The sequence below is a fragment of the Kockovaella imperatae genome (assembly GCF_002102565.1).
Source record: "Kockovaella imperatae strain NRRL Y-17943 chromosome Unknown BD324scaffold_2, whole genome shotgun sequence".
NCBI lineage: Eukaryota > Fungi > Basidiomycota > Tremellomycetes > Tremellales > Cuniculitremaceae > Kockovaella > Kockovaella imperatae.
The window spans coordinates 461,422-474,182 of record NW_019028942.1 but is presented as its reverse complement, the minus strand read 5'-3'; the positions used below and the strand labels follow the sequence as shown (position 1 = coordinate 474,182).

The window sequence follows — 12,761 nt, the reverse complement described above, 5'->3', positions numbered from 1 at the left end:
GCTGGCCTCATACCCCAGTTGAACTGACAGCTATGCATTGGCTCCCGCCTTGCTACTCGACAGATATGGACATCATCTTGATCTCCTCCCATGGCTTATCGTTCTTATCCACACTGACATTCTCAATATTATGAATGATATCCAACCCAGCAGTGGCTTTCCCAAAGATTCTGCGAAAAAAAGCGTCAGCGCTTCTTCGCACTCCACTCCCACTCCCACTCCCACTCCACTCACGTATGCTTGTCATTCAGCCAAGGGCATGGGACCTGTTGACATCAGCAACAAAAACAAATTCCGTCCCCCCCTGACCGACATACCGTCGTGATGAAGAATTGACTGCCGTTTGTCTTGGGTCCTGCAAAGCGAAGAAGAAAATGCCTCAGCGAAACAACAGCGTCCTTTCCTTTTCACTCACCAGCATTGGCCATGGCTAGCGTGTACGGCCGATCAAACCGCGCATCAGGAGAGATTTCATCTTCGAAAGTCCCTCCCCAGATGGATTCTCCGCCCGTACCATCACCAAAGGGGTCACCCGTTTGGAGCATCTGTGGATGGTCAGACTCGGGCCGAAGGGGCCGACCTCACGAATTTCCGAATGACACGGTGGAAGATTAAACCGTTGTAGTAGCCTGAGAGAAATCAGCCGAGTAATGCGGTACACTTGCCATTCTTCGCATGGGTTGTAAAGTTTTCGACAGCTTTCGGCGCAATATTTGGGTACAGCTTGACTTTCTGCAACCAGTGTCAGCTCATTGACCATCAGAGTACTCACGATGTCCCCTTCAGTCGTATGAATCGTGCACAAAGTAGGCAATGCAGCCTTCTCCTCCGCTGGCGCAACAGCCATAGTCTGATCCTCTCTGGTCGGACGTTCATTGAAGACATCTCTCTCGCCGCTCTTCGGCTCCCTGAGGGTTGTGTCAGAAGAGTCGCCAGCGTGGGCGAGGTACGCGACTCACTCGCTTTCCCTGGCGAACATGTAAAACCTTTGGCGCTTGTACGCCGTACATATCAAGTGAGGATCTCTGACCGCCTTCTCCTGTAACAACGGATTGGCAGACGCCGCCATTGCCAGTGTTGTAACACCCTTCTTGGACGGAGCGCCTTGATATAAGGACAAATTAAGGAAACGTAACGATTCTTCTTTGCCAATGATCCGAGCGACCTTGTTGGTGACGGTGTTGATGACTGGAGAACACCTTCTCAGCAGGACGTCACTGTATCAATCCCTGAACTCACCCTTTATGCCTAACATGGTAGGGTACAACAAAAAGTTCCCACTCTCATCCCAGACTGCATTGGCTGTCCTCAAAGCACCTCCTGGACCGCTACCATCCCTTTCAAGCTCTCGCTCAATGGCCAGACGTCTCCCGAAATCCATATCGTCGAGCTGATACACAGCCGTACCTGCCTGCTGCATCTCTTGAATTGCCGTAAGTGATTCATCGTATGTCCGTTTAAGTTTTGCGCTGTGGAAGGAAAAGACATGGACCGCGCGTGAGGGTAGAGCGAGACAGGCGAAATGTGAGCCAGAGGGTGAGAATGTGAGGGATGTGGGAATGGTTTTGTTCTAAAGCCAGCATCGTCAGACATTCCCATCGAGTAGCAATCTTGACTCACCTTTTTAAAATGGAAGAGGTCGGTCTGAGATTTGAATTGCCACAGATTTGGTATGCTTGGTAGACCCCATGGTTCGCTCGGCTGCCAGTACTCGACGAATCCAGCTTCGTCGGCGGATATCACACAGTCGTATCGAGAGTTGTACTGGGTTGATAGTAAGCGCACAGCATCGACAAAGCGGACAGTGAAGTAACCTACTACCATGAGGTGGACAGGAGCCCTATGTATTTTTTCCAGCTTGTACAATGGATTTCCATCTCCTCTGCCATCGTATATGCGGATCGTTGGCGAGGCCATGTCGGAAACAGCGAGTAGCGTCTGCCCAGCACCAGGTTCATGTATCCAGCAACATGCTTTGGGTACAAATGTGAATTTGAAAATGTTGATCATGTCTGAAGGAAGCAAGATGTCAGCGAGCTGTGTCGGAACAAGTTGTGAGACACGACCCACCAAAATTGACCACATCAAAGACTCTGCCCTCTCCTCCTTCACTGACGGTCGCAAATAATTTGCCATCATCACTTGCACAAACCCCAACAATGGCTTTTAGGGAAGCTCGGTAGTGTTTGACAAATTCTATGCCTTGGTCTTGTTTCTTCCACAGCTTCAAATGCCCGTCGATAGAGGTTGTGATCACAAAGTTGGTCCTAAAGTCAATGGTCAGCTCCAGCATCGGACCAGACCTCGAGAGAAGCAGATCTAGATACGTCACCAAGAAGTCATCAAAAGGTTGGTTAACTTCTGCGCTAATAGCGACTGGTGTTTCACAAGATACAGGCCAATTCGGATCCTGGACTTACCTCGTCACTGCGACGTAGTTCACCACGTCTCGGTGCATGAAAGACTTGTAATACCTATCCGTATCTGGTAAATGATCCAGGTAGAGTCGCTCGTGAGGTAGTACTGTTCGCAGGTCAGATTGATCCCTACGGCATGCTTTGCGCCATCATCCGCCAGATGACCGTCACTCACCCGCTCTCTTTTTCTTCTTCCGCTTGCCATTTGAACTCTCATTGACTCCATCACCTCCAGCACTCGGCATAGGTCCAATCTCTTCGTCTGAACTGTCCTCTACATCTGCACCTGGCATCTCCGGTACCGCAGGACCAGCTTCCTGTCCATCCTCGGGGGAATCTGCACCATGTGATCCTTCGCGAGCTCTCTTGCCGAGCTTTGAGGTATCAGACGCTGCCATATCGCTTGGTTCTCGAAACTCGGAAGCTTCAAAAGATACAAACTTGAGGAGCAGCTTCGGTTCAAACCTCCTTTGCTTTACGTAATGTACCTCAGGTGTGAGCGGAATATCGAGCCAAGCCTTGCCATGGAGTTTCAACAGTTCATGACTATATCTCCATTTCTACACGACCTGCATCCCTAGCTAACATGGACATGTCAGATTTGGATCTGGTGGCTCAAGCAACGGCGAGAGAAAGGATACCGGGAGGATCAGTATCGGGTTCAAAAGAGTTCACGACATCTGTACCAGTACTGCCAGTTGATACTCTAAGCAATGGTCGGGTGAACGGTAAAGAATCATCGGCTCAGAGGAGTGAAGAAGAAAATGATGAGACTATGCGGGCTTTGAGAGATTTAGGAGACTTGGAGATCGACGATGTGGACTTGTCATCGCTATCTCCTCAAGATTTGGAGGTCCTCAGACCGCTTATCGAGGCTCTGAGGATATCTGATCCCAGTATGTTACCTCCTGGCCTTGGTAGAGATGAAGATGGAGGCCAAGGTGCGGAAGGCGAGGGAGAAGGCGATCTGGAAATCGCCAGGATACTCGCTCAGATGGATGCGGCTGAACACGTGGCGGATGATCTGGACGGTCGGCTGGATAAGCTGTTAGCGAACCTAGGCAAGGTCGAAGAGGAGATCGGTCAGGGGCCAGAGGATGGCAAGGCCGAAGAGGGTACCAATGTGGAGGACAAGGAAGAAGCAGAATCAAATAAGTAGCAAACACCTACGCAAATGAGAGGAACAGTGAGCGAATTCAACCCCTGACCCTTGTCTCCGCTGAACAATCAGCTCATAGAACGAACCTTTCGAGCAGGGACACCCCTTTTATCAGAGGACGCACCACTATGTAACACCCTGTAGCAATACACATATGCATGATAGAGCACCCAGGCGAACAAGATAAACAAGAAGCACGTTCTAGCTCCCCTCTTGAAGCAACGCCTCGACAGCTTGAGCTGTGTTGTGATCGCTTTGAGGAAACACCCATCAGCCCCTAAGATGCAACTGGCATGACTGCGAACTCACTTCCGCTGCAATGCTCGAACAATGACTTCTCGACTGAGGTTAGGAAACATGTTGGACAAGCTGAACGACCATGATCAGTATTGGTAATCGGATTCTGATCCGGACGCCGACTCACGCTCCAATCTCTTCTTCCGTTGGAGCTCTGGCACTCCCTCTACCTGTCAAGTCACTGACCCATTCACCAACGGCTCCTCTAGCACTACCAGCACCGGGCCCATTGCCTGACGTGGCTGCCGCTCTATCAAGCAGAGTCTGGCGAATGGCTGCGGCGCGTGATGGCGTAGCGGTGTTGATAGGGGTGCCTACAGGGGGTGTGACAGGTCGGTCCTCGGTCTGAACTGGAGTTGTCGCCGTCGGGCGTCGAGTCAGGTTAGCCCCGCCCAATCGACCAGCCAGTAAGGAGCTGAGGCTGGGAGCTGTTCCGGGACGTAATGCCGAGCTGGTCGAATTGATTTGCCCAGGAAGCACACGATTGGCTCTACGAGGTGCAGTAGATTCACCGATGAGAGGTGTAAATAGTCTCGATAATAGGGAGTAAAGGGATAAAGGGATTCGATAAGTCTTCAATGGTCGCAGGAGTCGACGATATCGAAATGACGGTAGAGGAATAAGTGTGTCGGTCCTGTAGAGATAGCCAGTGAGAAGACCCGAGGAGGCAGCGAGGACCGATGCGGGAATGTCGGAAAGGTAGAGCTGAGTTGCACTTCAGATTCGGACTGAAGAGTCGCCTGCACACTCACGATGCACGCCTGCATCCATGCGATGGCCTTGTCGGAAAGCTCGATGCCAAGTATTCGATAGGTATACAGCGTAGGAATGATACGGTAATGTTGCCATAGTCTGAGGTCTCAGCGAGCGTTCGCCGTGAATGGCTTACAAGCTGAAGAGTACTCCATAAGGGCCTGCGGGGATATATCGCAGACCGAATTTATGCAGGAACACAAGGGCCATGAGTGAGAAGACGGTTGAGACGAGAGAAGAGACGAGGACAAACGACTGTCAGGATGTCATAAGCGAGACCTTAGGAACCACGATATCGTGTGATCAGCTCTCACAGCGTATTTGCGTGGGCCAAAAGACCTGTCTCTTGATCAGTTCCATTGTTTTCCCGCGATAGAGGTTCCCCGCTCACCGCTCTATCGGTATGCCGACTGTATACAGCAATACCAAGCCCATTAGGAGCTCAGAAGAATTGGTGAATGCCAGTGGATGAATGACGATTCGCCAGAACTGTCCTCCGGATCAGTTGCTCCTCGGCAGATAGCAGCCCAGATGGCACCTACCTGATGGTATTTTGTCATGTGCGGAACGAGCTGAAGGTGCAGGTACGGCTTCACATCTAGTAATGACACAGTGAGGGAAGATATACCGAGGAGCATCATCATCCCTTAGAGCACTGCTTGAGCATCGAGTCTCGTTCTCAGGGCTCCCTTCGGCAAACCCACCCTTTGTAACACTGGCATTTTGGAAACCTTGAGAGGGATGAGCTTGGCGACACCAAGGTAAGAGGCAGCTCACCAGACATGCTTGCGGATCATGCAGCCACTGGCTTCTGAACAAGCACTTCACTTCAGGGGATCTCTCAGTACTCCCAGCTCCGCACACACATCAGGATTGCCGTTGCATGATCTCTAGCTGGCCGAGTGTGCAACTCGGAACGTTTCAATGTCCGGATCGTCGGAGTGGCACCGGGCGGGTGATAAGGCGGGGGATGGGGTCTTCCTGTCTCGTCGGCCCTTTCTCGACGTGTCACGTCGTATCTAGAACTGAACCAACAGGTCAGAGGCTTGAGTAAGACCTTGTACCGTCATGCTGCTGACCCGTAGTGTGCATACAGACTCTGCTTCCTTCACTATCTTACTCGTCAACTCGGCTCTCTAACAGATCCCCGCCGCCCTGTATATTGCCACGTCATGCTCAATCCCTTGTTTGGATTGTTTTTTGAGACCGCGATTGCTTTCTATTTGGCACATTCAGAAAGAATAATATCATTGAACATTCTCTTGTCATCGTTCTCGAAACCCTGATCGTCGTTGTCTTGCAACGGCGGGTCTGGAATAGCTCAGTGGTCACCAGATTTTGTCTCCCCCTCTTCTTGTTCTTGTTGCCAGGATAACCCACTAAATTCAACGTTATCCCCGTCACCTCACCATACATTGATAGTCCAGCACACACTTTGAATCGCCGCAACATGCCCGTCACGAAGAAGAAGGGCGCGATATTCGCCATCTACGCGGACTCGCCAGTAGCATCAAATGAAGCTGGGACTTCTCAATCAGTCGTATCGCCTACCAAACGATCCCTCAGGCAGGCGTCCTCCACCCTCAAATCCCATCCTAAATCTAATTCAACCCTCCCTCCTCTATCCGGTTCGACGGGTCGGAAAGCGCTCTCTGCACTTCAAGCATCGGCTGTCAAACCTCAAATTGGCTTCTCCTCTGTCCAGCCATCCGACGACAAAGTCAATGCGTCTGCAATCGACAAACCAAAGGTACCGATCAACCCCAAGCAAAGCACCACCACAACTGCCATTTCGACATCGACCAACACCACCACCACCACCACCGCCTCCTCCCTTAAACCCTCAGGGTCGATCCGTAAATCCGGTTCATCGAAAAAGACAACGGCCTCAGCTACATCCAAACGGCAATTCGATGCCTTCCCATCCCCTCCCGATACCGCCGTGTCCACCTTTCCTCAACCAGATCTCCCATCACAGCTTGGGGACAAATCCGCCTCGGTCGTTCGGTTCAAAGAGAATGCTGCGAGCAACGCTTCCAAATCATACGAGTCTCCAATGAAGAGGGGCAAATTGAGCACTCCATCTTCCTCTACGAGAGATAAGGAGAACGTAGCACCTTCGGTCCTAGACTCCCCGGCTTCGAGAACACGGTCTAAAACACGCCGTCAAGCTGGATCTATCTCATCTCTCTCCGCTCTCGGTATACATTCCCCCGTTCAGACTTTGCGGCCAAAGAATCTCAGGACAGATAGTGAGAACAGTGAGAATGCTCTCTCCCGCGCCCAATGCCTTGTCGGACCGGAAATGGTCGGTGTCAGAGATGAAACTGTCTTGGAACTCCGGGGCCTTGTTGGAAATGGTCGAGGCGCTCTCTCATTAAAGAAAGGTCGAGCTCTCGCTGGGATCTTAGGAGCAGGTGTGGATTTGGGAGATGCCGTGGAGGATCATCTAGGTTTGACTGAGTCACATGCTGGCAAGAGCTCAAAGGGTCGAAGCGAAGGAAAAGCTCGATGGGTGGCTGGAGATCAACCTTTGGCAGACGTCAGTGAGGCTTATGGGGCTGCTGGCGAGGCTCCCGAAGGCTTTGCGATTCAGTGATGGGTCCCACGGGAGACATCAAACCAGACCGCATGTACATATCAAACCAGACATTACGAAATCGCCGCTCGTCGTCTTGATGATGTATCGTCATTCCATAATTTTATTCAGTCAGAGCCGTGACCCATGTATATTGATACAGCACACAAACCTGCAAAACGGTTCGCAGCCTCATCTTCAGATTGGCAGGTCTGCCTTGATGCTATTGGCTACATGTTCACAGAGCAGATCACAAGTATTATAAGAAAACAGATCAATAGTCTATGCTCTACAAGTGCATCCTCGCTCTACCCAACATACACAGCTGCCGAAAAGATCGCCGGTCGATGATCACTGACGATGGCACAGTGTCAGCCAGGAAGCATCGATCAACAACGCAGACACTCACGATCTACCTTCTAGCTGTCTCATACTGCAAAACACAGCCGTCAGTCAGACGATCTCCCACTTCGATCGTAACTCACCCTGCATCGTCGATGGTGCCATAGTGCATACACACGACTTCCCCATGCTGATGCCGTGCAGGTTTGACATCCTCGACTACAGGCGCAACGACTGGACTGACAGGAGTCACAACGCTCCCTCGATGGAGCCAATTGGGCAATGATTGAATGTCTCGGAGAAACTTGACAAAAGCATTACTGTCATCCTGTGCATCATCACCTCGGTCATTTGCGCCGCTCGTCGATCCGCGGAACAAATTGTGAGGTGTGATCCTGGACGAGATGGCCGTGCTTGTGCTTGTGACAGAGTCCAACGTCCTAGTTCGAGACCGCATGCGGAGAGATCCACCCGAAGTCCGGCGTGTGGTCTCTGTCGGAGCTTTGGGGACGCCTTTCGCTTGATCGTACGAATTGTGCCGAGATGTATGGCGTGGGAGCGACAGGCGTCGAATTGGTTGAGCTGCACTGGTATCAAAGCGTAGACTTGGGGAGCTAGCTTCTTTATCAGGTTCGAGGCTCAAAGGCGAGGTCATTCCAACCGGTACGCTATCTGAATTGGCCCGACGTCGATACATCGATCCTACCGCGGTCGCCATGCCTCGATCCCTGTCCGCAGCCAGAGCAGGGTCAAACGTGACTTTCGGATCGGCTGGAGGAGAGATCTTCGATCCGAGGTTGTCTAACAGAGGATGCGGAGATACGCCGGCCGATCGCTGTCGTTTCATATCTGTATCAGGAATGATCAGGGTAGGTCGGCGAGGAGAAGGGATGGTGATTTTGGTGTTGTGCGGAGAGATCTGATCAGTGACGAGATCCCGGGGACTATTTTCGGGCGAATTGACGAGGAGAGCGGGGCCACCGGATGTATCGACAGGATGAGGTGACTCAGACCGCGTTTCGATCGAGCCACGTCGAGCCATGGATCCCAATATTCGTGTGCCAAGATGGCGATCGGACGCAGCAGGCTCGATCGTATTTGATCGCGAGACGGGCAGTCGGAGATGACCCCCGAAATTGACAAAAGCTTGAGATAAACGGTTGAGGGGTCTATGGGAATGACTCGAATCCATCATTTGACTAGACCAGGGTGAATCAGGCGGAGACTCGGGTGCGTCGGGAACGACTCGGGTCTTCCATAGTACACGATCACACTGCGATGTCAGCAGGGACATCCACGAATATTACTCACCCAGCTTGGTACTCTCTGCTTTTTAGACGTATCATATACACCTTCTCTCCGATCCGTAGTGTCTAGCTCGTCCAGCTCGCCCTCCCGTGAGTGATCCTCATGCGACTGTCGATCCTTTGTGGACCTGGTAGAGGGCATACGCCGCACCATTGACAGTCTTCTGATCCCTCGACGAGGTGGGGACATGGGACTCGACGCTGGGGCGAGTTCTGGAGTCTGCGGATTGGGTAGTACGCCAGGCACAAGCAATCCGTTCACCTTGTTTCCGTCGCCTAAGCTCGTTGCAAATTCATTGTCCTGCGTCAACATGGTCCCCATAGACGATATCGATGTCCTCCGGGATTCAGCGTCGAAATCTCCACTAGGTCTTGGGGAGTCTTCTTCGTAACTTCTCCCCAGCTGAGGCCGGCGATCAGATGCTCGACGAGATGAGGAGGAGACAGATCTGAACACTCCGTCCATCTTGACAAGACCCAAGAATTTCTTCGTCTTGCTCTTGATAGCAACTTCCAGCGCCTTATGTTTAGAGCCATAGGCACTGGAATCGATCGGCTGGCGGAACATGGATTCGGCATCTGAGACATCGGTGCCCGCAGTGGACGGTACACCAGACTGATAGACGGAAGAATCGATGGAACGTCGAGAATGTATGGTTCTGGCATCCTCATCACTTTCCCGTTGACTGAGGAACGATCGATTGTCCGCCAACTCCCCTGCGTGCTCTGCGTGGGACTCGAGAACGTGGGGCAGTTTGTCTTGTATAGGCGTGACAGGCGTCTCAGGACCATTCGTGATCTGCTTGGCTTGGCGATTGTCCATCGTGCCCCTTCGACGCAGATTGCGCCTCAGCTCCCGATTTGTAGCCTTGAGTGATCGCCAGACATCATACTTGAAAGTTGGGGGAAAGTCGATCGTATGTTCCTGGAATCCAGGGAACGGATTTTTCGCCTCGTCTTTCATGGCATTTTTCAGCTGGTCCCACATGAGTGCCTCGCTGTACTCTGTAATGGGTAAGCTCAGTCACGGACATCACCTACTCTTTTTCTCAACAAGCCATTCGGCATGGAGTCTCGACAGATCAAGCCTGAAATTCAGATCGCCACACCAAAAGACCGTGTCGAATCTGTCAGTCAGGTCTTCCAGCTCGTTCAATTGATCATCCTTGGCCAAAAAGGTATCGAGCCGTAATTCGGACTTGATCTTGGCGATATTGGAGAGTCGAGCATTGACTCGAGCTGTATGAGCAGCGAGATGAGAGTTAACAAAAAGGAATCTGTGATCCGCAAGTTTGAGGCTGATCCCGCTGCAAGAATGTGAGTAGGTCGAGCGAGGGTTAGTGCACTCACATTCCGCCCTTATTGCCTACCCGTCCACCAGCCAAGCCAGCTGTGACAAAATCCTTGTCGACGCCTATGAGCAGGTAAGCTCGAGTTCTCCTCAGCCGCATACTTACCCTGAATGAGATGTTCGCAACCCTTGTACACGTATACCGATAAGTACATGCCCATCAGTCTCTCTTTGATCAAGTGGAGATAGCACTTCTCCCCACCAACAGTTCGACCCTCTTCGAGCGGCACAACGAGCTCGGGCTTTACCATGAGTCGCTCATCAATCGATCCGACGTGGACAGGGTGAGGAACGGTCAATCCTCCTTTGGGAATGTCTATCGGTGGCACCAAAGGTTTTGGTAGGGCAAGAGCTGGCGGCGATGCTGAGAGAATCTCTACAGGTATGTCTGCCGAAGGCGTCGAGGCTGAGGAGGAATCACTGCTAGCGATGGAACCAGTCGTAGATATGGACCTGGATAGGGGTGAGCGAGATGTGACCGGTATTGCCAGTCTATCTGAAGGGGATGGCGGCTGGACGAGACTGGCGGACGTAGGGGATTCAGGGGCTGAAAATGATCTGATGAGATGAGGTGTAGCTCTCGGAGGTGAGAGAGAGGTATGGTTGGGAGTTTGGGCAGGGTGAGAATCTTGAGACGAATGATTCGCCCGCCTGCTGGCGGACGGTCCACAGAACCAATCTACGAAAGTCTCAGTTGAGAATCCTCTAGTGCTACGCTTACCATCCAGCATCGTGCTCCAGCCTTTGGATCCACCACCGTGATTGTGTCGATGGAGCAGACTTCCGTGACCGCGCTCCATCGACGAAGAATGAGAAAGTCTCTGAGAGCGGCCTTCATCGTCGTCTATAGGCACACGAGGTGATTTGCAATGGCCGTCTGCGCTTGAGGCATCATCACTCTTATTACCTGCTGGTGATTGAGGGCGTCGAGGAGACGGCAGCGGAGAACACTTGTTGCTCTGGGCTGTTGCTCGTTCTTCAACTTTGAGCCTTTGCACCTCGTTCACATGCAGCGCTGCCTCCGAGCCTTCGTCTTCGTCCATCTCTTCATCCTCCTCGCCAATCACGGCTTTGTCCCCTTCTTTCTGCCTCTCATCCTTGTGCTTCTTGTGAGCACCCCTGACGCCCTTCATCAGCCCTCCTCCCCATCCTCTCGGCACACCACTGTGTGTCGGGCATTCTTGACCTGCGACGACCACGATGTGGTATGGATGGCCATGCTCCGTAGGAAACATAGGTAGCGGGCCAGAAGGATGAGAGCCGTCATAGGTCGGAACATCACCAAGCAGGACAGACAGATCTCCTTTGGGCTAGAGCATTACATGTCAGGCGTGCTTGGAAGACTGTTCCAGTTCGTGACTCACCAACGTCTCGCCCATGTTCCACGTTACGATCAACACTTTGATAGCATCTCTGTCCTTTACCGCTGGCACCTGAGACCCTTGATTGGTCACTCCAAAGATCTCCGAATCTCTCAGCCCGATACCCGATGGCTCCGTCTTGACTCGAGATATCTCCGCGGTGCCCCCATTCGGCCTGGATCCAGGGGCATATATATTTGCGGGCGTGTTGAATAGCGCATGGAGTCTTGACAAGACTCGATGACCATCGGTAGATGAAGCCTGCGTCCGAGAGGCTTCGCCAGGTTGTGCAGCACGGAAAGCTGATCCTCCTGGAGGGTGCTCCGCCGTTGGCGTGAGGGATGAGCTAGATGAAGGGTTGCTAGAGACAGCAGAGAGGCCGGGGGAAGCAACAGGGACAGTGAGACTATCTCTAGACTGAGCTGGTCGGGACGCAGGTGGGTGACGTTGGTCATTGAGAGGCAGAGCACGATGAAACACCCGGAGAGACGGCATGGTCGTGAGGGACGAGCTCTCGACCAATTGTTTGTTTGTGTATGCCCCCAATCGTCAAGAGCCGTCACCGACTTCCTGAGCGGGTTGGACAATCAAAGATTGAATCAAGATGACCTTGTAGATCAAACTTGACCACCTGGAGTCTGTCTGAAACTCCTCGCCTGGCAGATCGTCGATCAAAGTCACAATCTGTCCCTTTGTTGATGAACTGTGCCGGATGAATGGGTGGGTTGTTTTTCCGACTAGACACCGCTCTGCAGTGCGTCCATCGTGTCGAATCGACGCATGGTATCTGTTGGAACTAAAGACTTGCCATCATAGTGAGCTCCAGAGAGTCCAAAAAGACAGACAAGACAAGATGTTACACGAATAATGGAATTGTTGACGTCGATCCCACACTTATTAGAAGAGGGCACATGGTAGATGAATGGGAAACGGAGGCAAATGATAACGACCACCAAAATGGCGTAATAGGGCGGCGGAACTGGAGCATTGAATTGAGATCATTGGTGTACCATGGCGAGATGACACTCAGCTCTCTGGACGCAGCTCTTCATCGTATTGAAGGATCGACAGAATCCACGACCAGACGCTGAAAGACCATCCCATGTAGAAGAATCCCCGGAAACATGGGCGGTAATTCCAAGCGACATTCTCCCTTCTTCCTGTATTCTGCAGCCGCGATCTCAGCCACCATCTCA

At 52.1% G+C, this 12,761-nt stretch overlaps 5 protein-coding genes across 5 annotated transcripts; 2 read left to right on the top strand and 3 right to left on the bottom strand.

The window, feature by feature from the left end:
• Positions 1–20: 20 nt before the first annotated feature.
• On the bottom strand, positions 21–2,834 carry BD324DRAFT_586782 (peptidyl-prolyl cis-trans isomerase). Its single transcript, XM_022013748.1, has 14 exons — positions 2,593–2,834; positions 2,421–2,523; positions 2,071–2,267; positions 1,819–2,012; positions 1,621–1,764; positions 1,240–1,570; positions 960–1,188; positions 773–908; positions 660–732; positions 586–629; positions 416–545; positions 318–355; positions 235–266; positions 21–170 (listed from the first exon to the last, which is right to left on the bottom strand). The coding sequence occupies exons 1-14, from the start codon at positions 2,813–2,815 to the stop codon at positions 53–55; spliced, it is 1,992 nt and encodes a 663-aa protein (XP_021873521.1). The 5' UTR covers positions 2,816–2,834; the 3' UTR covers positions 21–52.
• Positions 2,835–2,898: 64 nt separating this feature from the next.
• BD324DRAFT_678837 (hypothetical protein) lies at positions 2,899–3,724 on the top strand. Its single transcript, XM_022019015.1, has 2 exons — positions 2,899–3,603; positions 3,649–3,724. Exon 1 carries the CDS (start codon positions 3,004–3,006, stop codon positions 3,574–3,576), a length of 573 nt encoding a protein of 190 aa, XP_021873520.1. The 5' UTR covers positions 2,899–3,003; the 3' UTR covers positions 3,577–3,603; positions 3,649–3,724.
• BD324DRAFT_614782 (hypothetical protein) lies at positions 3,725–5,556 on the bottom strand. The gene is made up of 10 exons (XM_022014643.1): positions 5,404–5,556; positions 5,331–5,357; positions 5,169–5,272; positions 5,018–5,115; positions 4,941–4,965; positions 4,763–4,881; positions 4,626–4,725; positions 4,001–4,578; positions 3,886–3,945; positions 3,725–3,829 (listed from the first exon to the last, which is right to left on the bottom strand). The coding sequence occupies exons 1-10, from the start codon at positions 5,408–5,410 to the stop codon at positions 3,778–3,780; spliced, it is 1,170 nt and encodes a 389-aa protein (XP_021873519.1). The 5' UTR covers positions 5,411–5,556; the 3' UTR covers positions 3,725–3,777.
• A 311-nt stretch (positions 5,557–5,867) lies between these two features.
• BD324DRAFT_614779 (hypothetical protein) lies at positions 5,868–7,375 on the top strand. The gene has a single exon (XM_022014642.1). It carries the CDS (start codon positions 6,077–6,079, stop codon positions 7,223–7,225), a length of 1,149 nt encoding a protein of 382 aa, XP_021873518.1. The 5' UTR covers positions 5,868–6,076; the 3' UTR covers positions 7,226–7,375.
• A 137-nt stretch (positions 7,376–7,512) lies between these two features.
• Positions 7,513–12,060, bottom strand: BD324DRAFT_606986 (hypothetical protein; the record flags this gene model as incomplete). The annotated part of the gene is made up of 9 exons (XM_022014041.1): positions 7,513–7,558; positions 7,614–7,637; positions 7,690–8,819; positions 8,858–9,858; positions 9,895–10,160; positions 10,204–10,267; positions 10,311–10,883; positions 10,926–11,514; positions 11,569–12,060. 9 exons carry the CDS (start codon positions 12,058–12,060, stop codon positions 7,513–7,515), a joined length of 4,185 nt encoding a protein of 1,394 aa, XP_021873517.1.
• Between the last annotated feature and the right edge of the window lie 701 nt (positions 12,061–12,761).